Source organism: Hemibagrus wyckioides, linkage group LG03, assembly GCF_019097595.1.
Source record: "Hemibagrus wyckioides isolate EC202008001 linkage group LG03, SWU_Hwy_1.0, whole genome shotgun sequence".
NCBI lineage: Eukaryota > Metazoa > Chordata > Actinopteri > Siluriformes > Bagridae > Hemibagrus > Hemibagrus wyckioides.
Genome location: NC_080712.1, coordinates 16,910,700 through 16,938,574, shown reverse-complemented (window position 1 = coordinate 16,938,574; position 27,875 = coordinate 16,910,700). Strand labels below are relative to the sequence as shown.

Below are 27,875 nucleotides of genomic sequence, written 5' to 3'. Positions count from 1 at the left end.
TGCCTGACAGAATTGCAAAGCAAATGCAATACTGCAAAATAATTCTGCCATATCACAACTAATTAAGTCCAACGAAAATAATACAATAGTATATGGTGGAAACTTAAATTCTCTTCATTAGAATAAACTTGCAGTATATGAATTTGCACGGAATGAATGTAATGATTTTATTTTATTTTTTTCAGTTTTGATCACTTGCAGATTTCTGATTATTCATGCTACCCAGTTTATCTAAAAATGTAAAAGTTAACACCAGGGCTAGTATTAGGGTGAGCTTCTGCAGTGTTTCTTTGATTAAAATGAGTTCAGGTATGCTGCTGACGTGTTCAGGTTCATTAACGGATAAACAGGGTTTGTTTCCCACCTCCACCCTGTGTCCTTCCTGTGCTTTCAGGGGTTTCTTCCGGGTATTCCGGTTTCCTCAGAAATCTAAAATTTAGTCCAAAATTCGCTCATTACATATGACGCACTCTTGTGTCTTTTCTACACCGAATGATTAGGTTGATTCAAACCTTTTGGGATGTGGAGAAGCCCAAATATTCTGCAGCATTATTCTGGTACATCCAGGTGGAAATCCAGAGTAGATGTGACTAAAACAAGTTCAATAACACCAGGCATAAATACACAGAATACATGGAATTTTACTCTGTACTACAAAATACACAGTCTTCAGTGTGTTATTTTATATTTGTTAAATCAAAAGAGGTATTCGAGAAACAAAAATGCATCGATCAAGCAAAATTCTCGTCAAAACAAATTCTTTTTATAATAGCAACATTCAACTTCTTTATATAGAGATATAGTATTTTCTTGTTTGATAGTATGTAAGTATATAATAGAACTCTCGATTCTCAATGCCTTTACAGCATCTCTATAGACATTCAAAACTCTGAATAGCAGCAATATACGGTGGATTCGAACAATATGCCTGAGCACCACATTTCTGAAGAAATCTTGTTCTGTCTAAGGTGGGCCATTTTACAGTCTTTAAGACACAACATTGTCCTCTGAGGGGAAAAAAAAAATCAGAACATCCCTTTTATTTTCTGGAGTAGATTATGTAGTTTTTATGTGCATGGCATCGTTAATGCTTATGCAATATGTAAATGACGTGCGGTTCAGTGTTAACAATTTATCATTCAGAAAATAGCTGTCCCAGTGATCTCAGAAACATCATCATATCTAGTTCTGGGTCTCTTTGATAACACAACAGTCCCTATCCTCAACCATTTAGCAGTTCAACTTTGTTTCCTGTTCACAAGGGCACTTGACAGTGGGTGTTTTGTGGGCTGTTATACTGCTGATTGTCCCTGCATTTCACTGACAGGTTGCTACATAAATACATAAGCTTGAGACCCCGGTTCTAAGCCATGATGATTCAAATAGAGCGCTCCAACACCGAATCATCCTTTACAGTGTATGAACTGAAATACTGAATTTAATACCGAGGAAAGTAACATGCCTTTTAACTTAATTCCTGTGTGTAGTTTTGTTTCGCAAGCTGTAGAAAGGTACCTTATGCACACTGTTGAACTCGGCATAATTCGATTTTTAGCACGTTACTTGGTTAACATGACGTCACATGGTACATGGAAAGTGTGAAATTATAAAAAAATCAGCATAGAAATACTAGAATCGTTTAAGCTGAAAATAAAAAGGAATTCACATTTTTAAACACGGTTTAACACATGATTAAAAGACATTAGAAGCCAGGAGGTTACTGATAACAAAATGGTCCAACATTTGTTTCATATAAAAACTAAAGTTATGATGTGAGACACACACACACACACTCTCTCTCGCTCTATTCACTGTAAAATGTGACACTGTAAGGTACATGGAAAAATCCCTCACATGTAAACATACTGAATGTCTTTGTACTGCAAATACTTTACATGGCACATCTGTATACGTGTTACATGCACACAGTCTATAGCCAGACAGACTTACTTCTGTCGTAAGTGTAGGAGCTGAATGTTTCAGTGCTATGAGCTCAAAGAAATGTAACACCCACATCCTCATCGCTAATCAGGATTTAATGCTGCGTCCCTTCTTTTGCTGTTACTCAAGGCCAGAACTGTGTAGCAGTTTATCTTCATGGTTGACCATCAGAAACTTGGTGCTTTGGTAACTGCTCAGTGTTTCTGTGGAAAACAGTGAGGGCTTTGCCATAGTAGCATCTGTGGGTGTTAACTTTTCTCTAATCACGACTGGCAATTGTTAATCCGTCACATGCACATTCGCTCTATCTAGTACGACTAAACACTCTGGAAAGGTTTATTTTAGCTCCTTGTATATTATTAAAATCACAAAAATGGCACTCTCCCTTCAGGCTCCGTTGCTCAAACTGCTGAAAGTATCACTAAGTAGGTCAGTTTGTCAGGGAAATCTAGACGGATATGCAGCAGCATTGGTCTTTATATACTGTGATCGATCTCCCTGATTTCAGTGAATGATATTTCAATACTCAGGTCAGCCTACAAACGTACATTCTTTTATATATGTCAAAAAAAAAAAAGATTAAGCAACCAATTAACTTCCTACAAGGTTATCCTTCTTTGTAAATAATGCGAAATCACTAAGGAGTCTAGTGAACTAGTGCTCATAGCTTTCGTGCTGAATCTGAGGTAAGAAAAACTTCAATTAATGCCAAACTAGACTTCAAATTGTTCTTGCTGCTCCTCTTAATAACACCCTCTCAAATACACCACTGCAGGAATCACCTGTTTAACTTGCTCATGCTTGTGCATGTCCCTGAATTTAACACTGCTTTTTGTGTTTTCTGCTTTTTGCCATCTCTTGTAGAAGATTGTGATAAATCCTTGATGACAGGAAGTGATGTGGCAGGAATGGTCCTTCTCTCGGTTAAATACGGATCGGAGAGTTGGAGGACAGTGGACAGTGCTACAGCCTTCCTCTCTCTCTCTCTCTGCTGTTGGATGTGAGTGCATTCTGAATAGAGTGTGGCTGAGTGGGTGAGGAAGTGACATCTGCTGGTTCCTTGGTCATTCACTGCTCACTGTTTGAGTGCATCCCTTTCTGTAGTTTGTGGTATTTCACCATGCCCTCATATCCCCTGTAAAGTCTATACGTGTAGAAAGAAAAATCACAGGATTCAGTTGATCCCAGTAAAGCTGCCCAATGGAAGCTTCCCAAACTTCGCTCGCTGAAAATATTTTAGTCCTCTCACCTCATTTCCTGTCTCCTTTAGATAGTTCCATCAGTGTGTGAGATGTGGTTGGGTTTGTGTGTGTTAGTCGAGTTCTGCTGTTGGATGAGCAACGAAGCCGATTCGACTCCTGGTCCGTCCTGGTGTTCAGTCAGAGTAAGCTCTATCTTGGTGAATTCACTGTCTGAAGACTGAGGTGTCTTGTCCATGCGGGACGCCATGACAGCGTTCTGATACTGCTGCCGGGACACCTGCCACACAAAACAGTCAGATCAGCACAGACAGCAGCGTGATTAAATCCTGCAAAGTTTAACCTGTTTGCTGTGCTACTATACATACAATACAATTATTTGCATTGCAACAGTGATGAATCATAACCTTAATGTAGAGCAAGTCGGAGGCAGCTCGGACAGAGTAGTCCGGCACGTAGATCTGCAGGAAGGCGTTGAGCTGGTTGTTGCTGCTGCCCAGGGTGGGGGTGAGGGCTTCCATGCGCTCGTTCCGGTTCACAGAGTCCGAGTGGTTCAGGCCAAAAGGTCGGGGAGGTGACTTATTCTCTGTGTAGCAAACATAATCTAAGGTCATCTGTTAGTATTGCTGTGGTGTACACAAACACAGATAGCCATCATCTGTCCTTCAATTGCTTATGGCATTGGGACCATTAAGGGATGGAGGTATCCTCTGTCTTTTGTCCTAATATTGATATTGCAAACTTTTAAACTGTTTAGCCTTTGAACTTACGTTGAAGCTAGGACCATTTTCAAGACAAAGATCACACTTATTCTTGGTCTAGCGAAATTTTCCCTAACAAATGTAGATGTTTAACTAAAAGCTTTACAAGCACATTATAACAAATACTAATACAAATTTCCTTAACCCCTTTGTACATTCAATGAACTAAAATGAATTTAATGAGGGTAAGCCATGTAAAACACATTTTTGGACAACTTTACAATGATTGTTCAAAACAAGTCAAAGGGTGAAAATTTGTAGAAAGATCTAAGTAAACCCTAACCCTGTAAGTGTTGCCCTAACTGTAGTATATGAAGCATGTGATTGATGAGAAATTATAACAGGTGCACAAAGCAATAAACCCAAGTAGTTTGTGTTAAGCAATGTTATGACCAAACAAGCTTCCCGTCTCTCCTGACTGAGGAAAAGATGCAGGAAGTGTGGAAAAGAAGAAGGGAAGGATGAGTGGTTTACCTGGAGATCCTGCAAGAGACTCTGCCCGGCTGACAACGAAGGTTCGAGACAAAGAGAGTGGAACTGGAGAAAAAGAGACAGAGAGAGGGAAGAACGAAGGACAGAGAAAGTGTTAGATGAACAAACCAGTTACCAAGGACTTCGCCAACAATCAACCGAGTATAAATTTAGCCGAGTAATACAGCGCATATATACAAGAGAGAGATTACTACAAAGGTTATTGAATGAACAGGTGAAAAACACATTACACAGTCATGCATATTCAAAAACGACAACTGTCCCAGGAATAAAGGCCAATCAGTCATGTGTGTTAAAAACTTGTGAGCTCAGTGCAGATGAACCGCAGCAGACTCTCCTACCAGCAGACTGAACTGTAGCTGCAGGAGAGTGTATCTAAAACTACCAGTCTCAAAATATGGTGTTAACACTGCTTCAGCTGAGGAGAAACGCAGGTGTGTGTATGTGTGTTCTTCCATTATACAGACCTGGTGATGACGTTAAGGACATCATTCCATAGTAGGAAAAGGGCCCAGCTTTAAACTTCATTCCCTCCTTGCCAGCCTCAACCTCCACCTTCCCCTGAGGAAAAGCAGGAGGAGAAATTTAATTGAGGAAAATGGAAGAAAAGCTGGGCTTTATGTGATGAGCATGGATTTAGACATCTCAGAATGAAACCCACATTTTCTGGTCTCTACAACTACATTTTTAGGATACTTAATTCCTACTAAAAGGCTGAGTCTTGTGCTCCCAGTATCTGGACGGTTTATGCAGTGATGTGGTTATAAATGAATGCATTGTAACAGTTACTACATAAAAATACACCATACTCTAGGCGGAGAACAGCACTGAGAAAGCAATCTAGACTAAACTAGACTGGGTAACAAGCACAATATTCTGCCTAGACTTATCACTGAGGTAGGGAGATTCTTCTTGGGTACATCTCTTCATGCTTATCAGTCATGGATTTGGGAAGGTTTTTTTTCCACTGGTACTGGTAAATTCTCACAAGCTCAATCTGTATCTTTAGCTTTCTCCACAGATGAGCATTACCTGATACACCTTGATGTAGCACTTGGGGGTTCAGAGAAAAGTGTACATCTCATCAGACCAGAGAATCTTTTTCCTCACAGTCTTTTAGTGTCTGCCATATGCTTTTAACTCAGGAGTGATTTCGGTCTATCCACTATACCTCTGTAGAGGAGATTTGAGCTCTCTTAGAGTGGCCATTATGATCTTGGTCACCTCTTTGACCGTAGTCTTTCTAGCCCAGTTACTGAGTTTAGCTGGATGACCAGCTCTAGGAAAAATCCTGTTGGGTCTAATCTTCTTCAATTTCACAATAATGGAGCTCACTGTGCTTCTGGGAACATTCAAGGCTTTAAATACCTTTTATTCCCTTGCTTAGAACTATGTCTCAAAACAATATGATTGTGGGGGGCTACAGTGAGTTCCTTAAACTTCATGGCTTTGTTTTTGGTCAATTTATTTTTTTTTTAGTTCCAGTTTAACAAATAACAAAATGTTTTTGTCACTACAGCTTATTGTGTGTTAATGGCCGAAAAAGTCAACTTGATCCATTATGAATTATAAACCAATAAAGTGTGACCAAAGAGGTCTGAATATTTTCTGAACCCACTGTGTGGCTATAGATTGATGATGTAATTGAAGCCCTTATGCTGAGTAAGCTACTTTCTGGTCACAGACATGTGATCAGAGACCGGGTTAAAATCAGACAGCATTTGATAGTGTATTGAGTGCATTGCTTGAGATTTTCCTAACTGAACACAAGTAGACCTGTTCACCAGCACTAAGAAATACCTTAATTAATGCACTTAATTTTTAATTTCTTAAAAAAGGGTGAATTCGGTTAACGGATGTCGAGCTGAATTTCCCCAGACATTCTGTACCTTTTTTAACTCATAAAAGTATCACCAAGTGAAACAGCTACATTACCAAAGTCCCAAAAAAACTAAGCCCTGCTAGCCAATCAGAATCAGTGTTTTCACATAAATGAAGTTAAAGCCCCCTGAAGTTCTGTATTGTGTATTGTCTCTTTACTGAAAGAGTGAGTGTTGCTGACCTGCAGGATGAGGATGAAGTAATCGACAGGCTTGTTTCTCTGAAACAGATAGTGCTCTAACATTTTCTTGTTCTTGTCATCATACTTCAGCTCCTGGATCACGTTGGGATGCTTGAGTAAACGCAGAAGGATTTTCTCTGACATATGAGCTGGGCCAAATGGCTCTACTTCTAAAGAAACCCAAAAACAAAAACGGAAAAAGAAAGATGAAGAATGTGGATAAAGTCTGCATTTCCTTTCCTAATCAAGAACACAAACATTCACACTGTCAAACATTCACATCTCTCTCTCTCTCTCTCTCTCTCTCTCACACACACACACACACACAGGACATCAGTACCAGTTGCTAGGAAACGCAGGGTAGCGAGTAGAAGCTGTGGTGATATTTTGACCCCAAGCTCGTTGTCTGTCGGCTTAAAAGCTGAGAAATCCTGCTTCCTCTCCCGATGAGTTATCTTCTTTTTTGTCTTGTTGTCAGCTTTTACAGGGAAAAAAAAAAAAACGGCTGTAGGAAATACTCTGCATACATTCACACAGGCAGAATTTATCAACAGGTAAATCAAAGCTGTAAACACTTACTGTACAGATCGGTCTCATCTAGAATCTCAGACTTGATGATCTCCTCAATGACGTCCTCTAAAGTAACTATACCCAAAACCTCATAAAAAGGGTCTCCTTCCCCTTCATTGTTCACTCTCTGCACAATAGCCAGGTGGGATTTCCCTGAAACATCCAATACACACAGTGTCAGATACACAAGTTATATGATGCATACATGCTCAACTTGGTAGCTTGAAACATTTATTTTGCAAATAATTTGCAGTATTCCACAGACTTTTATAACCTAATGAACATGTCATTTCAGTTCAAAGAATCCGCCACACATGGTTAATGAGAAAAGATGAAAATGATGACACTGACCAAGGAACTGACCAAAGTTCAAACACTCATAGATTCAGTCAAACATCAATACGTTGCATTTCTTTAGCACATCTCCTGTGGTTCCACATCTGTTTTCCCAGGCCCCCCTCAATAAGCTGTTTAAAAATTCCTGCCCAGCACTATCAACCAAAATGTTGAAAATTCTTTTCCTGTTTCTCAGCTAGTGATCATTTAAAAGGAATTTTTCCGGGGGCCTGAGCTAATATTAGACCTGAAATGAAGTTTCCACTCCGGTTGGGCAAATGCTCTCACCGGGGTGACAATGGAGGAAGTGAAGTGTCTACATGAAGCTTCTCTGAATGCCAATACCAATTAAGGAAAACCTTGATTCATGGAGTTAATAGGTATGAAAGCAGCAAACCATTTAGGTGACATGAGAAACTGTCAGAAATAGTGGAATTAACAGCTGCAGCCTTGTGAAAACTCCAAAATGTGTGAAAATAGAGAAGAGAATCACATTAACCTGAGTTCTTAATGACTAAACACTGACTCAGAGGCTTTTAAGGGTAAATCCCTGGTCTTCATGTACAGATTTTGAATATATACCAACACATGCAATTGTATACAACATACCAACATATGCATATTACCTGCTTTAGCTTTATTTAATTATTTACATATTTATCTGCACTTGTTCATTACACAATTTTACTATTTGCACTTCTGGTAGATGCTTAACAGCATTTCGTTGCTATGTACCTGTATTGTAATTACAATAAAGTTCTATCTATCTATCTATCTATCTATCTATCTATCTATCTATCTATCTATCTATCTATCTATCTATCTATCTAGCTAGCTAGCTATCGAGTTTGTGATTTTACAAAGCTTGTGGTTTTATTAGTGAGGTCTGTAATGAGACACACCAGTTCACTGCTTTTGCTTGAATAATGATTATTATATAAATATCAAATTTTCTTCTATAAAGAACAAAGACACGGTGTTTTAACACAGTCACCAACCGTCACTGATGGAGATGCTTGCTATCTAAATGTTGATTTTTCACATAGTTTTGCTTCTTGCACAAAAGTGCGTCATTCTGGGAAATAAAATTGTGAGGAACTACTGTGTTTGATTGTGTTGAGTGTGAGTGTGACTTTATTTCATGCAGCTTCTTCCCAACTGACTTCCATCACTGAGCATTTGCTCACACTGAAACGTAACAAAAAGGTTTTATACAGAGTCATCCTTTGTTTTATGATCCAGCCATGCCGACCACATGTGTATACATTTTTTCACATTATTTGTGGAAAGGGATTTTCTTGGATTTTTCCATGATGGAGCATCTTTATAAATAGTCCATGAGACTCTGGATGGTGAGTCTGTGAAAAATATTCTAGTAAAATCTTGATGTCAAAAGTTATATATAATATCGGAGATCCATAGCAGATAGAAAAGACGGACATCAGCCAGTACTTGAGTACCCTGAATATAAGAATTACCTCAGGCCATTTCCAGGCACTACCTTGTAAAACAATAATAATAGTTGCCAGTTATCATGTATGGAAGTCAGAATGTCAAGTGAACAATAAAATCTTGCAAATGAAAAGCAAGCACTTGTATTTTTTTCTCTCAGCAGCAGGCGATGTTACTGTAGGTCTCCACAAGTAAAAGGAAAGGTTCCCTGTAATAAGACTGAACTGTGTTAAAATGTTTCAACACACTGTAAAGGTTGTTTTCACATAAATATGCCAAAAAAATGCTTTTCAGCTAACCCTAATAAACATTTTCCAGCCCAGGCTCCACACAAAGCATAGACCTACTGTATATATCTTTTATTACATTGACTAGATGTGTAATAATGATTAAACACATTTAATTTCTACAAGCCACACTTTACTATTACAAGCTGATTCAACATTCTCCCACACATTACATGGATACATACATACATACATTCAAAATGAGTAACAGCTAATATTTCTTACCAGCTACAATATTTCAAATATCACAGTATATACCAGCTATGAGTTCAGAATCAGACTCAGAACTATGAATCAGAACTATGTTCCAGTGTAGAGAAATGAACATAACACTAGTAAAATAGTTCAGTGGTAAAACTGTTCAGTGTTAATCATAATCATAAACTCCCTCATGACCATGTACGATGGGGGGAAAAGATGGAAAACATTATAAAGTGTGTAAAGTAATGTCACTATCTGCATCTGTTCAGGTCAGATTTAAGCCCAGAGTAGGAATGGCCAAACCAGAAGGCGTTTTTTCTGTGAGGTTTTTTTTTTTCCATAATTAAATATGAACCTTACCGCTATGCTCTACGGAAAACCCCAGAAAAATAAATGTCAGCATGATCTGTGAATTCTGACTTTGAGAGATCCTCAATCTCACATTATTAGGGAGATGAGTATGGGACTGTTTCTCTTCATACCTGCTGGGTTATTTTTGTTTCATACCTGTCTCTGATATTTTGTTGATTCTCTTTCCTTAAATATAAACATATAAACATAGTAGCCTAGCCGTGATTCTGACCAGGTAGTTAACAATTGACCGTCACTCGTTTATCAGTCATGGCCTTTACTTGAGCTTCATATCTGACAACTCATTTTTACCCACATGAAAGCAATAAAACTCCTGCTTGGAGGTGTACCTTCACCATATACCCTGTAAACCCGTCCAAAAAAAAGAGAGAAAGAAAAGAAAAGTGCATCTCTTATTATTATTATTATCTATTATCTATTATGCATCTGTATCTGTAGTTGTAAGTGTTTAGAACACTGTTCATTCTGAGTGAATTCATATTCAATTACAACTCTAATCCAAACTGACAGACGTAATACAGCGTCCCACAGAGCGTCTAGAAATTGTCTGCTTTGAATGTGTAAAACTGGGCTGTCTAAAGACAACTAAATCTCTCAAACGCTAATATTCCTGATAGAAAATTAGCATATAGGGTGAAATGTTGGGATGTCAGAAAATGGATGACATTTTCTTAGGCTTTGTTGTAAATATTCCTTGCAAGGCCAAGTCCACATTTCCTTATTTATGCCACCACCATGTAATCAAATCACCTGACATCATGCATTTAAAGCCATGGACAAGAGGCAAGGCAAGATGAAGGCAGGAATTTCCTTTAGATAAAGAGCTCAAAGAATTCAATAACCCTGTTGTAAATCTAGTTATTAAAATATCTCTCACCAGAGAGAGTCTAGTGAGGAAACAGCTGTTTATAGCTGCAATAAAATAATAAAGTGTTAACCGGAACGAACTTGTTTCACAAACATTCCACAACTTCACATGCAGAAAAAAAAAGTATGACGTCTTTGAGCAAATAAACATACGTGGTAAAGGTCCTCTCATTTCCTGTCATGTTTTATTCCGTCATCTAAGTTGCAGTTCACTTAATATTTACTCAGTTAACTCAGTTTTCCATGTGTTCTTTTATCCAATAGTTCTTTTATAAATATGATATTTAAGAGTCAGGAAGCAGGAGTGCTAGGCTCTGAGAAAGCGTCTCACAGTTCTGTTTCCAACCTCTTAGGAGTCACCCCTTCTTCTCCTTTTATGATATTTTTGATTAAAGGTTTTATGATAAGGTTATTAATCACTCTTATTTTATTGAATGCTTTTATTTCTTCTTTTAATCTTTTTTTACTGTTATAGAGTTGTTGTTTCTTTTCCTGTATACATAAAGATTAGATTAGATTAGATTAGATTAGATTAGATTAGATTAGATTAGATTAGATTATAGTACTATCAATACTACTACTACTACTACTACTACTACTAATAATAATAATAACAATACAGTGTAGCACATTGTGGATTGCTTGTTTTCATTTATTGCATCTATAAAAACTGAGCCTAACACAAACAAACTTAAATAACCCTGAAGATGGTAACACTAATAACACAAAAAGAATTAGAAACGGAAACATTTTAAAGACTAAAAGATAAACAAAATCTGTGCACCCATCTGTGTGGGTATCTTGTCCAGAATAAATTAGGCATGTGTTTGATTTCCTAGGAGGTGATAATATAGAAAAGTAGAGTAGAGTAGAGTAGAGTAGAGTAGAGTAGAGTAGAGTAGAGTAGAGTAGAGTATTGTATAGTAGAGTAGAATAGAGTAGAGTATTGCATAGTAGAGTAGAATAGAGTAGAGCATTCCATAGTAGAGTAGAGTATCATATAGTAGAGTATTGTATAGTAGAGTAGAGTATTGCATAGTACAGTAGAATAGAGTAGAGTATTCCATAGTAGAGTATCATATAGTAGAGTATTGTATAGTAGAGTAGAGTATTGCATAGTAGAGTAGAATAGAGTAGAGCATTCCATAGTAGAGTAGAGTATCGTATAGTAGAGTATTGTATAGTAGGGTAGAATAGAGTAGAGTATTCCATAGTAGAGTAGAGTATCATATAGTAGAGTAGAGTATTGCATAGTAGAGTAGAATAGAGTAGAGTATTCCATAGTAGAGTAGAGTATCATATAGTAGAGTATTGTATAGTAGAGTAGAGTATTGCATAGTAGAGTAGAATAGAGTAGAGCATTCCATAGTAGAGTAGAATAGAGTAGAGCATTCCATAGTAGAGTAGAGTATCGTATAGTAGAGTATTGTATAGTAGAGTAGAATAGAGTAGAGCATTCCATAGTAGAGTAGAGTATCGTATAGTAGAGTATTGTATAGTAGAGTAGAATAGAGTAGAGTATTCCATAGTAGAGTAGAGTATCATATAGTAGAGTATTGTATAGTAGAGTAGAGTATTGCATAGTAGAGTAGAATAGAGTAGAGTATTCCATAGTAGAGTATCATATAGTAGAGTATTGTATAGTAGAGTAGAGTATTGCATAGTAGAGTAGAATAGAGTAGAGTATTCCATAGTAGAGTAGAGTATCATATAGTAGAGTATTGTATAGTAGAGTAGAGTATTGCATAGTAGAGTAGAATAGAGTAGAGTATTCCATAGTAGAGTAGAGTATCATATAGTAGAGTATTGTATAGTAGAGTATTGCATAGTAGAGTAGAATAGAGTAGAGCATTCCATAGTAGAGTAGAGTATCGTATAGTATTGCATAGTAGAGTAGAGTAGAGTATAGTAGAGTATTGCATAGTAGAGTACAATAGAGTAGAGTATTCCATAGTAGAGTATTGTATAGTAGAGTAGAATAGAGTATTGTATAGTAGAGTAGAATAGAGTAGAACAGAGTAGAGTATTGTATAGTAGAGTAGAATAGAGTAGAACAGAGTAGAGTATTGTATAGTAGAGTAGAATAGAGTAGAACAGAGTAGAGTATTGTATAGTAGAATAGAGTAGAGTATTGTATAGTAGAGTAGAATAGAGTAGAGTATTGTATAGTAGAATAGAGTAGAGTATTGTATAGTAGAGTAGAATAGAGTAGAGTATTGTATAGTAGAATAGAGTAGAGTACAGTAGAGTATTATATAGTAGAGTAGAATAGAGTAGAGTATTGTATAGTAGAGTAAAATAGAGTAGAATATAGTAGAGTATTGTATAGTAGAGTAGAATAGAGTATTGCATAGTAGAGTAGAATAGAGTATTGTATAGTAGAGTAGAATAGAGTACAGTAGAGTACAGTAGAGTATTGTATAGTACAGTTGAATAAAGTAGAGTAGAGTATTATATAGTAGAGTATTATATAGTAAAGTAGAGTATTGTATAGGAGAGTAGAATAGAATAGAGTACAGTAGAGTATTGTATAGTAGAGTAGAGTATTGTATAGTACAGTTGAATAAAGTAGAGTAGAGCACAGTATTGTATAGTAGAGCAGAATAGAGTAGAGTATTGTATAGGAGTGTAGAATAAAGTAGAGTAGAGCAGAGTATTGTATCTACACTGACCCTTTAAATATTAGAATGATGACAACATGCACTAAAGGTTGAAATTATAAAGACTGTCTTGGAGTAGCTGCTTTCTCCCTACCCTAAAAAGCTTTACCACTTTAAATATAGAAATATGCCCCTCATTCTTGACCACTAACTTGGCTGGGAATCGTTATGCTAAAGCTGGCAAATATGCCTCATGTGAACTTAGTTATTAACCCTGTGAATTCCTGACCTTACTTTATAGGATTACACATTCCAACACAGCAAAGCAAGCATCCTTCCTTTTACATTCACAACATTTAGCAGCTACCCTGATCCAGAGGGACTTACAGATGTTTTCATTCCTGGAGAGAAACAATTTAATGTCAGGATTTGAGCAATTACATATACATCTGTACGTTACTAAAGCTGAATATTTAACTGTAGAATAAATATCACTATAGTACTGTAGTACAGTATAATTGCCCCTTGTTACTCTTGACCATGAGTAGTGATGCCTTAGCCCATTGAGCATCTTCTATCTTTTGTTTTCAGTAAACATCAGTTGAGATGTATCTCACTACAAACATTAGAGAATCACTTATTTTGGTGATGCTAAGTCCTTTACATACAGAAATGTGGGACGTTTTAAGACAGGCTTTGTAGATGAACTGTACAACAAGCTCATGTCGATTGTTACCCAAATCTGTTGAAGTCCATTTTCTGTTGAGCAACCATTTGTGGACTGCTGGACTGTTTTAAAAGCCGGAGTAGTTCACTGGACACACATTTTTCAGCAGACTCAATGACTTATATCAGCCTCCGTATTTATACTGTTTAATACATTAAACCTTTGCCATAGATTCAAATGATGTTGCTGGATTCAGAACAGGAGAAATAAACTGAATTAAAAAATTGTTCAGGCCCTGTATAAAATGAAAGATTTTATTGTTAAAGCTGCATGCACTGTATTGATGTAAAAGTTGTTTCAATCCTGAGCTCAGGCTGACTGGGAGAAGTCTTAAATCATCTCCTTGTGTGTGTGTGCATGTGTGTGTGTGGGTTTCCCCCACGTTCTCTAGTTTCCTGACACCTCCCACAACCATGCCAATATATGGATTGGCTAATGTGGGTTAAATGTGTGTGCATGGTGCACATCCAGGGAGTATTCCTCCCTCACTATTTTTCCAGGGTTAGGTTTTGGATCCAGCGAAATCCTGACCAAGATTATGCGGTTAGAATTAATGTACTGCAAATGACTGCCTGTACTTCTTTAAAGGTACTCTATTATAGTCAATTATCAAAGTGAATGCATACAAAAACATCCTTTATTAGTCATTCAGTTATCTTCATGAAGCACTTTATGCACTTTATCCTGCTCAGACCCATTGTGGATCTGGAGACTATCCTGCGAAAACTAAGCATAATGTGAGAAAACACTCTGGATGTGATGCCAGTTGATCGTAGGGCACCATGCACACACACGTCTAGGGGCCCTTTTTTATGTCCACTTACCTGCATGTTTTTGTGGAAATGGGAGGAAACTGGAGACCCCAGAGGAAACCAGCTCAGACAAAAATGTGCAGAGATAGAAATCTGAGGTCAAAATGAAGCTGGGACTTGCTGGAGCTTGGAAGTGACAATGCAGGCTGCTGGACAACTGTGCCACTACATCACATTTAGATATATTGATATTAAATTTAGGTCTAAAAATATAATATAATTAATGTGGTTCATTCTCATCAATTCGCTTAACTGAATATTCTTGTTTACACTAGATTCAGATTCCCTGCAGAAACCCACTCGCAAAGATGTGAACAAGAAAGCCGGACTTAACCAGAGGCTTGAAAGAGGCTATTATAAATATAAATCTTTAAAATAAGAAAGAAGAAAGCGAGATGTGGTGAGTCCAGTAACACTGAACAACACAGTATATGAAAGATGACTACTGTTCAAGCTGACCAAAGAATCTTTTCAATTACAGTGAAGAATGTGCTAAGAGATCAGGACCTCGCTCCAAGATGTAGGCAGAGATATGTCAAAGGCCAGCATGCACAGACACCTCAACAGTATACTAACAGATTCAAAACACTGTTCATGTCTTAAAAAGCAGAACTGCAGAGTATCAAGAGAAGCCTGATTAGTTTGGGGGGAAAGTGGTATGAATGGATGAAGCTAAGTTGACCCTTTACCAGACTGCAGGAAAGTGGTCAGTGGGGAGTGGAAAAGAAACTTGCACTTCATCTGTGAAACATGATATTGGTCCGGGATATACAGCTAAAATTTGTAAAGGTCCCGTTACAGGAATTCCTTGCCTATAAAAGCCCAGATAAGAAACTTGACCGACTCAAAATTGTCAACAGCTTCCTCATAATGTTTAACTTCTAAAGTTTTGTTTATGAAAATTGAAACGAAACAATTTAAGTGATTGTGTTCTTTGTATTATTATATCACATACATGCAGGAGATTGGATAAACCACAACATTAAATCTGCAATTAAAACCCAAGCTGGCTCATGTTTAGAAAATTAGAGGTTCCTTTCAGAATTTTTGACAAGTAGTTTGATTACTAAAATACTTTGGTGGGTCCACATCAGCCAATTGATGACCCCTGGTATGGGGCTTTCTGCTATCTCAATAAAACTGATAATGTTACACCAAAGAGGTGCAACAGGATAAATCATTGTCTCCTTAGTAATACAATGAAGTTAGATAAAGCTGACTAGACAGTCGCACAATATCCAGCATAAGTGTGCATAAGTTTGTCACTTAGAAAAAGTGAAAGAAAGAAAAAGAAAGATCAATTATGCCAGCTGCAAAAATACTTCTGGCACCATAAATAAGGTTACTATTAGGCAACGAGACACGATGCACTTGTCATGTCTTGTAGGACAAGACTGCAATTAAACTTAAATTAAAGTTAACGTGCACATAAATGCCAGTAGAAGTCTTTCATGGTTTAAGTCTGCATTGTTCACATTGACACTTTAATCAAACTGTTATTTTACAGTGCCAGAATGTAGAATAATGCGGTAATAATATTCTGTGTAGTTCATTGATACCTCTATTTGACTGACATTACGCTCTTATAACACATCATTTCTTGTTGTTGTTTTGAGAAAATAGAGATGGGAAACTAAGGAGTGAGCTGAAATAGACTTCTACCTTTCTTGAACTCCTCTAGCATTGCGTCCAGCTTGGTGTCATTGAAGACAAAGTGCAGGGGGTGGCTGTAGAATTTTGTGATAGTTTTCAGAGGAGTGCAGTCATCTGGGTCCACAAAGGCCAGGTCTTTGACGAAGAGGAGATCCACGATGTTGCACCTCTCCCCCTCAAACACGGGGATGCGCGTGTACCCGCTCTCCATGATCTCGGACATGGTGTTAAAATCGAGGACCGCATCAGCCGCGATCATAAAGCAGTCACGCAGAGGTGTCATGACATCCTCCACGGTCTTAGTCCTGAGCTCCAGAGCACCCTGGATGATGTTCAGCTCCTCTTTGACCAAATCATTGTATGGGTCAGTTACCCTGAGCATCTCGAGGAGCTTCTCTCGATTGTACACTGTGCCAATCTCCTGTCCTAGAACATGGTCTAAAAGTTTACTGACAGGATATGATGCGGGAAAAGTAAGGATCATGAAGAACTTGGTTAAAATCAGGGTGTTTGCACCGACAGCAAGCCCGTGCCTTGAGCATATTGCCTGTGGCACAATTTCTCCAAATATTACAATACCAATGGTTGATACAACCACTGCAATCAGACCAGAGCCTGCAATATCATCCAGCAAAATAGTTAAGGTGGTGTTCACGAGGACGTTGCCCAAAAGCAATGAGCAGAGCAGATAATTCCCTTGACTCCTCACTGGTTCAATCTTGTTTGCATATTTTTTTTCCTTCTCTGTGCCACAGTTCTGCACTATCCTGAGCTCCATGGGGTCGAGTGCCATGAGCCCTAAATTCAGTCCACTGAACATGCCGGACAAGCACAAGAGCATTGCAATAAATATTACCTGCAGCCAAAAAGGCAGCAAGAACTTCTTCTCCTCCACAACGATCATTTTGGTGTCATGCCCCTCGTGGTAGATCCAGGTGTTTTCAGACCACGCGTCGTTCACAACACCGGGAGCAGGTGCTGGTGCGGCAATGCACATGTAGTACACTTTGCTCTTCTCAGTTTTCCGCAGAGGTTTTACTTCGATCTCGATGACGCCGGACGTCGATCTGCTCACATCCACGTTGGGAAGAATGATGATATCGGACGATCGGATGCCACAAGGCTGGAAGGCAGCAGCGTCCACTTGGTTGTAACCGCCTGGACCGTCCGCGACTCCGGACACGCTGCTGCGCTCCTGTTCCGTGAAGGCGATCTTGGACCACGTCTCGTTGTTAATGTTCTGCCCGTAGATCCGCAACTTCACCCGCGATCTCTCGCTAACGCGCAAGAAGCCTTTATCCATGAATGACACATCGTCGGTGTCTTCGAGACGCAGGCCGATGATGACGGTCTCCTCCGCCGCCTCTCTGCCGTCCGAGCGGCTTATCAGACCGCCGGTGACAAATAAAAAAATAGCAGTCAGCGATCTAACCGGGCTGAGCGCCGCCATATTAGAAGTGGGCAAATGCAGTACGCTGCTTTGCCCTATTCACATGGGGCAAGATTTTGCTGAATGAAAACTGGATGCAGCGATCAGAGAGAGTCCGAGTCCGCCTTCATCTTTGCTACGAGCTGTCCTGTGTGAGGTGATAAGATTGACATTACACACCGCGGCTCACAGCAGCCCGATGACACTCCGGCGCGCTCTTTGAGAATCTACTGTTATTCCACTCCAGCGCGCTGCTGATTGACGGGGACCTGGACCAATCAGGAGGGGGCACACGAATGAAGGCGGGATCAATCTAAACGCGCAGCAAATGACGTTATGCCTAAAGTATAAAGTTAAAGCACTTGTATGGTTTTTAATGAGTTCTTCATCATGGCCACAAAAGATGGGAGCTCGTTAAAAACTGTCCGTGGCTTCACCAGAAGTTGATCTTCTGAAGCATGACATTATTGTTTCAGCAGACACGAAAATAAATGGACTGATTAAAATTCTGAGAGTGTTTAGCTATTATAGTATATAGAAGCCAGAAGAAACCTACACATTCGTACAGAAAGTCACAGGATCAAACCCAGGAGCTGTGAGGCAGCACCATCATCAACCCCTTATATCTCATTCCCTTCAAAGGTAAAAATGCTCTTTGAAAACACTAGCCGTCCATTTTGTTAGGAACACCCGCGCACCTGTTCATTTATGCAGTTATCTAGTCAATCATGTGGCAGCAGCACAATGCACAAAATCTTATACACACAGGTCAGGACCTTCAGTTAATGTTAACATCAAACATCACGCATGGCAAAAAATGTGATCTCTGTGACTGTGGCATGTTTGTTGACACCAGGCAGGTTTGGACTGGACAGATTCCTGTTCTTGGCTAACAGGAGTGGAACCCAGTGTGGTCTTCTGCTGCTGTAGCCCATCCACCTCAAGTGTAAACTCAGTGATCAGTGGTTTCTGAAATAATCAATCCACCCCAATTAGTTCCAATATCAATATCAAGATCAGAGGAAAATGACCAGACTGGTATAAGCTAATAGGAAGTCAATAGTAATGGAAGTCATATGAAAACATTTTAAAACACTGTGGCAAGCAAAAACAGATGATTGGTTGGATTGCACAGCATTTTTTATTATAGCCAGCATTAACTTTTTTCAGCAATTTGTGGAACAGAAGCTCTTTGTGCTACCAGATGGGCTAGCGTTCACTTCTTATGCACATCAATTTGTCTTGGGTTCACCAATTTTCCTTCCTTGTGCCACTTTTGGTAGGTAATGACCACTGCATACTCTCCACTGTAACACCCTGGAGGTACTCTGACCCAGTCATCTAGCCATTACAAGTTGGCCTTTGTCAAACTCGCCCAGATCTTTCCACTTGACTATTTGTCCTGCTTCCAACACATCAACTTCAATGACTGACTGTTCACTCTGACTCTTATAAGGAGCTATTACTTTGCAGTATATCTTATTAAACAATATAATGCTATTTAAACAAAAACAAGTATTGGGATGTTTTGTCAATTTCATTTGATGAAGAGCTTTATAAGTTAAGCCAGTGGTGTGACAGAAGGAAAAATACCTCACACAGTTTATAAATATATGAGATCCTAATCCTGAGGACTGCTTACAATCACTACTGTTATTTTGTTTAACTTTACTTACAAAAAGGAAATTGTACAGTCTTTGTCTGTAGATGGAGCCAAATCCATTAATCATAACTCATACTAAATATTCTTGTTAGATGTTCCTTGTTAGGAGTAAAGCAATGTCTGCAGAAGCAGGTTTATACAACACTGATAAAGAAAGTAAAACTCTTATCCATCTCCCATCTTATCCTGACCTGCCAGGCTCCAGACACATGTTCCAAAGACAGATCAAGTTAGGTAAAAACGTTAAAATCATTTTACACAATAATAATTATCCATTGAAAAAAAATATGGGGGAAAAAACACATTTCCAAAATAAATGAATGTTACTAACTTAGGTCTTGAAGCAGGCCTATGTAATTTTCTGTCCAAACAGATAGGACAAACTTTCTTTTATCTCTTCACTGCATTACCTGGCATAAAGTTCTCTCTCTCTTTCAGCTGGACCTTGAGGACTGATAAAGATGGATTCTCAGAAGTGGGAGAGTCTCTCAGGGGCACCAACAGGTTTTAACTAAGGCAATATTAACTTTTAAAGAAGTTATTAACTCTCTTTCATATGAACTAACCCAACAAAAATTATCCATGTGCATGTGCGTGCGTCACACTACTTGGTCTGTGTAGCTAACATGCCAATTCATGGTACATGGAAGGACAAGACAGCAAAAACTGAAAATCTGCACACTCATTCTGGCTGCTAATCAAAATAACAATTAAACCCTGCCAGGGTGGTTAAACTGGCAGACCATGTTATTTCCCAGCTTCTTTATTCTAATTGTCTTATTGTTATTTTCTTAAAATAAACTGTCTACTATGTAACATTAGAAACATTCATCCAGAAACTAATCCCCTTCTACCAGCACTTACCAGCAGACATTAAGATCTTACATTTGACCCAGCTCGGCAGCTGGTCAGGCCAATCTTGATATTTTTAACAGGATCAGTGAGGAAGAAAATATGTTAAGAAAAAGCAGACAAAAAGACCTGTTACTATATTATATATTCATAGTAATATCATCTTGAAGCCTTTGAAGAACCCCACTCTGGATGTGACATGGAAATGTATTTGCTAAAAAAAATAAAGTGTAAAGCAGTTAAAATAGAAACTTTTTCACTTTTTAGATTCGCATAATAAAAAAATATCAGTTTAAAAGAAGTTGGATGTACATCCAGAAAGTTAAAAACAAGGCCATGATGGTGCGACTCCCTACAGAATAATCTAGATTTTCAACCCAACAATTATCAACCTAAACCATTAAATAATTATTTTTCTTTCAGATTCAGATGACATTCTTTTTATGCTCTTATTTTGAGGACTTCAACAGACATATATTATATCTCTTAAAATGATTAAACATTATACTGTAGTGCTTTGAATCTTTAAAACACTTGGCCCATTGTGTGGTTTTTTGGCACACTAACTGGTTGTGTCTAAATGCTTGTGCACACAGCTTGCAGAGATAAGTGAAAACCCTGAAGTGTAATCCAAAGCTTTCTGGGAGTAATGATCAAGGCTATGCTCTAGGACAGACATCTGTTTGACCTTGCTGAAGTGCTACTGATATTAGATGCGGCTTTATTACACATTCAACTGGCATTCCTGCAGAGAACATACGTGTTCACTCAAATATGTCACAATGTTTATACAAAAACAAATTTATTCATCAACACAAAAAGAGACCAACTAAACATGAAAATCTGTGGACAACTGTTTGTTTGTTTGTTTTTTCTCAAAAGCAAGCTCATTTAACAATGACAATCATAAAAAATGATCAAATTTAACAGAATATTGTTTAGGAAATTAAACAACAGCAAAAAAAACAAAACAAACAAACCAGAAATCAGTCCTACACAGAAGATGTTACCTTAAGGTCATGAGGGATATTGAGAGGGCAATCAAAGCACATGTGTGTCATCTCTGAAGCACAAACCCCCTGCACAAGGTGTCAGGAACAAACCAAAGTCCAAGTTGAACATGTCAACAGCTTAGCTTGCCGATGCATTATTTCAGCAAATGTCTAAGCTGGTCTTGAAGGTTTCGCGAGTGCTCCACGCTGTTAAAAGGTTAAAGGACAGACAGATTATAATCACTGCTTGTTTTGACATTAAATGACAGATGAAGCCACCATAACAACTCTCCACAGTGTTTCTGTTTTGACTTACTTCTTCTGGATGGCTTCTTGCCTGAAGGAAAGAAGACAAGATAGTCATGATTGTTTAGACTTGAGCTGTATTCGAAATACGATATCTGCAAAATAAATCTAGAAGATTACAAGCAGCGTAGTTATACTCACTGATATTGCAAATGGGTAGTTATTATGGACATTTTCCTTAGACTCTGAAACACAAGAACATGTCTGGCATGAATTTGCTGAAGGTGTATATACACTTGAAAATGTATCGTTTATCGGCCAAAAATAAGGATGGATAAATAAATAAAAGTGCAAAAATTACATCCTCGGAGTGCAGAATGGCATCTTCTTGTATAACCATGTTTCTTGCTGCCTGACCGAGCAGCTGCAGAATCACAGCAGATAAGATGAGACAATAACACGATTAAAAACTGTCAATTATAACCAGTGACTAAGTCACTCTCAGTCAGCTAAATACTCCTTTTACACGTTATATTCACCCTCCTTGCCTGTGGGAGTTCATTTGTAATGCAAATCGTCAATTATGAAATATTTAGCGGATGCTAAAGGCTCTGATCTCGGTTATCGCGTGCTAATCAAATGCTAGCAACAGCTACAAACAGCTAGCTAACAAGAACACATCGCATTTTTTTTTAGCACAGTTTGAACATTTACCTCTTGGCTACGGGATCCTTTTAATACCTGGCGTGTAAGAGCAATTACATCTCCACTACAAGAACCGACTTTATCAGATAATAAACCTTTAACAGACTGACCGAACCGAGGCTGCGGCTCTGAGGAAGCCATGGATGAAAACTACGGAGCAACTCGAGGGACAAAACTGCCGTACTTCCCTATGAGCTATTACAAAATCCCCATAAGTCTACATTATTACGTTATCAGAAATGGTAAACGCAAAATGCATTATGGAGTGAGTTAAATAAGACCTACTTGAATTGTTTCATCGTTAAATATAACTACATTACTCTTAGTTTTTTTTTTTAGTTTAATGCCACATTATTCGTATTTTATGGAATCCTGCACATTTGCTTCCTCTTTATCTCGTGCAGCATTTCCTAATCTCCTCACCTCTTACATGTTAATAAGGGGCGTGGCTTATTTAAGATGATCATTTTGCGCAAAGATCGCTGACTATCGTGTTCCCACAGTAAACACAATCAATTAAGAAGATCACTTTACTAGATGTGGTTGAACCAGAGCCTATCCATGTAACACTGCAAGGCAAATAGGAAATCAGACCCTTTTATTTACACACATTCACACTCAGCATAGGTAGTGCATGTGTTTAAACAGTGGGAGAACACTGGAGAACCTGGAGGGAATCTACATGAACATGGGGAGAATATGCAAAACTTCACAAAGACAGTAACCTGAGTAATCAACGCTGCCCACAGTCCTGCCCACTCATAAATATAAATGAATAAAACCTGAATCTACATACAATGGAGTGCTTTATTAATACTGTGGGATTACTAGAAACAAGCTCTAGTCCAGTCATAGTATAACAGCTTCAGTGAAATAGGTACAGAACCATTATAAAGCCAGTCAATAGTACATACGCCAGTCAACTATAACACTGAAACCAAATCAAATCCTCAAATCCAGTACATTTTTCCTGCTTCTAACACATCACATTTGAGGGGAAAAAAAAATGTTCACTTGCTGCCTAATATATTCCACCCACTAACAGGTCATGTCAGTGGTCATAATGTTATGGCTGATCTGTGTATATACACCAGACAGCTATGACATTGAAACCACCTGTCTGTTATTGTGTAGGCTCCCCTTTTGCTGCCAAAACAGTCTTGACCCATCAAGGCATGGACAAAATGTCTGCAGATGTGCTGTGGTATCTGGCACCAAGATGTTAGCTGCAGATTCTTGTATGAACCAAATACTGTAAGAAATTGTGCATCCTACAGATGCCGGGTCGAAGAGAGATCTGGGGAATTTGGAGGCCAAATTAACACCTTGACCTCTTGGTCCTGTTCCTTAAACCATTCCTGAACAATTTTTGCAGTGTGACAAAGAGTAAAATTACCTGCCACTAAAACAAGTTTGAAATGAATAAAAATGCCTAGAGATAGGCTTTATAATCATATATTTGTGTTAATGCTATGCTATAAAGGAAACTACTAGATACATTTCTATACTATACTATATACTATATTCTAGATATTTATACTTGCAAATGACACTGCAGTGTAACGCCTGATTCTGTGTCTATGTCTAGATATGAAAGATATGTGAAATGTTCAATATGCACACAGAAAGTAAAATGATATGTCAGTATAAAACAAAACTCAAAAACCTGTGAATACGTGCATGCATGCTGACTAGTGCCATTCTTCTGAGTTCATAATGACATTGACTATTAAAGATAGCTGAGGTGAAAAATGTTGAGGTCAAGGAGGCGACATTGAAGGAGGCATATAAAATACCCATGTAAGCTTTCTCACAGCCTGTGTAGTGCCTTGATGTAGGTCTATGTGAAATTACTGAATACCTGAATATGGCATGGCTCATTTGTTTCTGTGTATTTGCTGCAGCAATCGTAGTGGCTCTTTATCTGAGGAAAATCCATGGCTTTCTGGTAGATGATAGAGCTCCTCCAAACCTTCCTTCTCTGCCAATTATTGGGAGTCTTCTGAGCCTAAGGAGTGAGAGCGCACCGCATATTTTCTTTCAGGAGCTGCAGAAGAAATATGGAGATATTTATTCGCTTATGATGGGCTCTCATAAAGTTATCATCGTCAACAGCTATCACCACGCGAAAGAGGTCTTGCTTAAAAAAGGGAAAATATTTGCAGGAAGACCACGCACTGTAAGTAACCTTTATCAGTCTGAGATCCCTTAGCAATAAACGCAGTCCACTATGTTGTTAATGGAAGAGGTGGAGTGATGTACAACCAGAACAAATGTTTCTTTTCAAGGTTACTACAGACATTTTAACACGTGATGGGAAAGACATAGCATTTGCTGACTATAGTGCCACATGGAAGTTTCATCGAAAAATTGTACACGGAGCTCTGTGCATGTTTGGAGAGGGAACTGCATCTATCGAGAAAATAAGTAAGTTAAAAACATCTAAACATCTGATATAGTACAGCTCCATAGCTAACATTTCCTCCACACCACATTCTGAGGACATGGTGATATTCTTAAGAAATATGTAAAGTTATAACACTCGTCATCTTTCTTTTTCTCGTTCCTCCTAGTTTGCAGAGAAGCGAGCTCTATGTGTGAAATTCTGACTAACATGCAGAGTTCTGCAGTAGACTTGGCCCCAGAGCTGACCCGTGCTGTCACGAATGTAGTATGTACCCTCTGTTTTAGCTCCTCGTATAAACGTGGAGATCCTGAGTTTGAAGCTATGCTCCAATACAGCCAAGGAATTGTGGACACAGTTGCCAAGGATAGTTTGGTGGATATCTTTCCTTGGCTCCAGGTGAACCTTTCTCTCAAAGTGCAACACAACAAACAAACTTTATAGACAATACATTTCACTTCAACATATCATTGTTTTCTGTGTAGCTCTTTCCAAATGAAGACCTCAGAATTCTAAGACGTTGTGTTTCCATTAGAGACAAACTCCTTCAGAAGAAATATGATGAACACAAGGTAAAAGACAGCTATCTACACGGTCCTGTTATTCACAATCTGGCGTATTCACTTTCCCTTACTTGAGATTTGTCTCCATCTACAGGCGGACTTTAGTGATAACATCCAGCGAGATCTGTTGGATGCTCTACTGCGTGCCAAGCACGGTTCTGAGAATAACAATACAAGCACCCAGGATGTTGGTCTTACTCATGATCACCTGCTTATGACTGTCGGGGATATCTTTGGAGCAGGAGTGGAAACTACAACCACTGTGCTGAAGTGGTCCATTCTTTATCTTGTACATCATCCACAGGTAACTGGTCATTTCCCCCCATCATGTCTAATCAGTCATGAAATACCAAATAATGATTTTAAACACGCACCATTACTGATAAAGTTGAATAACTTATGACAATGTTCTCCTTTCATGGTTTCCAGGTTCAGAGAAAGATTCAAGAGGAGCTGGACACTAAGATTGGGAAGGACAGGCACCCCCAGGTCAACGACAGAGGAAATCTTCCTTACCTGGAAGCCACCATCAGAGAAGTGCTTCGAATTCGGCCAGTTTCACCACTTCTCATCCCTCACGTAGCTCTCTCAGATGCAAAGTAATTTCATATCGTTTTGTACTCTAATTATAACTGGTGAAGCCTGTTGCCACTTAGACATAGTTTTAATATGTGTATCACTCTAATCCTGTCTCAAATCCTCATACAGTATTGAAGAATACACCGTACAGAAAGGAACCAGAGTCATTATAAATCTGTGGTCTTTGCATCATGATGAAAAAGAGTGGAAAAACCCAGAACTATTCAATCCAGGTAACTGAAAACAGAATTGAGAATTAATTCTTATATTCAATCTATAGCTACGGTGTCTGTTAAACACTCTCCAGGGCAGTGTTGTTGCTCCTGCATTGCTCATTGCTTTGCCTAATTCACACTTTTATTTCACACCCAGAGCGTTTCCTGAATGAGGAAGGCAACAGTCTGTGCTGTCCATCACTCAGTTATCTACCATTTGGTGCTGGAGTGCGGGTGTGTCTTGGTGAGGCTCTGGCTAAGTTGGAGCTCTTCCTCTTCCTGTCATGGATTCTGCAAAGGTTCACTCTGGAGGTACCTGAGGGTCAGCCTCTGCCTGAGCTGCAGGGCAAATTCGGAGTTGTTCTTCAACCCCAGAAATATAAAGTTATTGCCAGGCTCAGGACAGGCTGGGGAAAGCAGCTACAGAGCCAAGAATCAGGCTAAGATTAAATACATTTCAGAGATTTGCTAACGAAAAAAATTGAACAGAAGAGTTTTGTTTTTATCATCTTAACCCTTGTGTTCGAAACTTAGCAATGAATGTACTGTTCATGGGCTGTATTGACTTCAAGCAGCCGAGACAAAAAATAACATCAAAAATGGCTAGCCTTGAACAAATATACGTCTTTGTGGAACAGTAAAAACATAAAAATCCTCTTCTCATGCCTGGAGTCATTCCTAATAGCAGATGTGCAATCAGGTACAAGTGCAAATAAGACATGGTGATATGTGTGTATGTATATAATAATAAAATTCACCAATTGTTTTATTTTTGCAGAAATCAGTTGGTGTGCTTGATATTTCACTATGTCTATAAACAGTTTTATTCTTGGGCCAAAATGACCAGAAAATCTTTGTGTAATATACTGTATGTGAAATAATCCTTTTTCATGTTTAATAAAGAATTTACAGCCAGTCTGCTATAGAACATGATCCAATATCATGGTGTGGCTTTTGACTGAATTATTACTACTGCCATATTTGTCCGAATTCAGAGAATATAACCATGAATAAACAGTTATCACAAAACACTGGCATGGTGTTTAAAGGTGTTTTATTTGTAATGTACATTATTTGATACGGATTCATTTGGTTGAGGATTCATACAAAAATGTTATGCATTACAGAAAATGCAGTTTTATAAAAAGGCAACTACAGATACAAAACTAAAATATAGTACCAAGTCTCATGTCCAAGCTAAACATAAAGAGCAATTGCCTTCTTAAATCCTTCGTAACCTTAAGAGCTTAAGCTAGAGTAAACTCGATGCATCGATTTAAACAGTGCAATGAAACCTTATTGAGGCCAAAAGAAAAAAATCATTTTGTAACGATCAACTAGTTCCGATTTCCTCTTTTTAAACAATATATATTTTTGGTCTTAAGATATGAAATGGGAAAATGATCAGGACACGTGAGTACATTACCCTTTTATCAGTATATTATATAGCTTAAGCACCCCCAAAAAAAGACGAGTCCATCTATAATGGCACGCAAATGCTTTAGAACACAAAAAGACTACATGTACAAGGGAATTACATCTTTAAATGTATGAACTAGTCTTTAAGGCTTCGTTTGTTTGCAGAACTATTGTCTTCAGCAGACACTGCTTGAGAAGGAAGCTGCAGTATCTGATTTCTAATATTTGTTTAAGATGTCTTTCCTCAGCTTGTTCAGACATCCTCGCCTGGCACTCTCTGAAGCCGACGTGTGTCCTTTGAACTGATCACTATCTAAAACACCCTATATCACTGGAAGCCTTACTGATTATGCACACCAAAGGTCAAATAAACACACTTCCTCAAAGAACAAGTGGCTTTATACCACTTCTCAAACCTTTCTGTCTCACACACATACACATGTGCAGCACAGTGTGTACACACACACACACCAGAG

General features: G+C 38.4%; 3 protein-coding genes across 4 annotated transcripts; 1 reads left to right on the top strand and 2 right to left on the bottom strand.

Annotated features, from left to right (window-relative positions):
* Positions 1-174: 174 nt before the first annotated feature.
* On the bottom strand, positions 175-18,396 carry cnnm2a (cyclin and CBS domain divalent metal cation transport mediator 2a). Of its 2 annotated transcripts, XM_058385890.1 has the most exons (9): positions 16,342-18,396; positions 7,035-7,178; positions 6,796-6,933; positions 6,456-6,625; positions 4,861-4,954; positions 4,376-4,438; positions 3,548-3,726; positions 3,191-3,420; positions 175-3,085 (listed from the first exon to the last, which is right to left on the bottom strand). In XM_058385890.1, the coding sequence occupies exons 1-8, from the start codon at positions 17,780-17,782 to the stop codon at positions 3,208-3,210; spliced, it is 2,442 nt and encodes an 813-aa protein (XP_058241873.1). In that variant the 5' UTR covers positions 17,783-18,396; the 3' UTR covers positions 175-3,085; positions 3,191-3,207. The 2 variants fall into 2 exon arrangements, with proteins under 2 accessions (XP_058241873.1, XP_058241872.1); XM_058385889.1 differs by having other exon boundaries at positions 175-3,420.
* A 2,304-nt stretch (positions 18,397-20,700) lies between these two features.
* On the bottom strand, positions 20,701-22,430 carry borcs7 (BLOC-1 related complex subunit 7). Its single transcript, XM_058385896.1, has 5 exons — positions 22,229-22,430; positions 21,876-21,938; positions 21,716-21,759; positions 21,585-21,605; positions 20,701-21,475 (listed from the first exon to the last, which is right to left on the bottom strand). The coding sequence occupies exons 1-5, from the start codon at positions 22,358-22,360 to the stop codon at positions 21,424-21,426; spliced, it is 312 nt and encodes a 103-aa protein (XP_058241879.1). The 5' UTR covers positions 22,361-22,430; the 3' UTR covers positions 20,701-21,423.
* A 1,598-nt stretch (positions 22,431-24,028) lies between these two features.
* Positions 24,029-27,014, top strand: LOC131350898 (steroid 17-alpha-hydroxylase/17,20 lyase). Its single transcript, XM_058385893.1, has 8 exons — positions 24,029-24,398; positions 24,508-24,646; positions 24,793-25,022; positions 25,109-25,195; positions 25,281-25,490; positions 25,616-25,785; positions 25,895-25,998; positions 26,138-27,014. The coding sequence occupies exons 1-8, from the start codon at positions 24,087-24,089 to the stop codon at positions 26,422-26,424; spliced, it is 1,539 nt and encodes a 512-aa protein (XP_058241876.1). The 5' UTR covers positions 24,029-24,086; the 3' UTR covers positions 26,425-27,014.
* Positions 27,015-27,875: the final 861 nt, after the last annotated feature.

Excerpts from the sequence above, each read along its gene's own strand:
- borcs7 (XM_058385896.1), bottom strand. The coding sequence starts at position 22,360 with ATGGCTTCCTCAGAGCCGCAGCCTCGGTTCGGTCAGTCTGTTAAAGGT. Across the intron at positions 21,760-21,875 it reads CCATTCTGCACTCCGAGGAT|AGTCTAAGGAAAATGTCCAT; the intron begins GTAATTTTTGCA and ends CTTGTGTTTCAG. Across the intron at positions 21,476-21,584 it reads CAAGAAGCCATCCAGAAGAA|CGTGGAGCACTCGCGAAACC; the intron begins GTAAGTCAAAAC and ends ACCTTTTAACAG.
- cnnm2a (XM_058385889.1), bottom strand. The coding sequence starts at position 17,782 with ATGGCGGCGCTCAGCCCGGTTAGATCGCTGACTGCTATTTTTTTATTT. Across the intron at positions 6,934-7,034 it reads AGATGAGACCGATCTGTACA|CTGACAACAAGACAAAAAAG; the intron begins GTAAGTGTTTAC and ends TCCCTGTAAAAG. Across the intron at positions 4,955-6,455 it reads ACTTCATCCTCATCCTGCAG|GGGAAGGTGGAGGTTGAGGC; the intron begins GTCAGCAACACT and ends GCTTTTCCTCAG.
- LOC131350898 (XM_058385893.1), top strand. The coding sequence starts at position 24,087 with ATGGCATGGCTCATTTGTTTCTGTGTATTTGCTGCAGCAATCGTAGTG. Across the intron at positions 25,491-25,615 it reads ATCTTGTACATCATCCACAG|GTTCAGAGAAAGATTCAAGA; the intron begins GTAACTGGTCAT and ends CATGGTTTCCAG. Across the intron at positions 25,999-26,137 it reads CCCAGAACTATTCAATCCAG|AGCGTTTCCTGAATGAGGAA; the intron begins GTAACTGAAAAC and ends TTTCACACCCAG.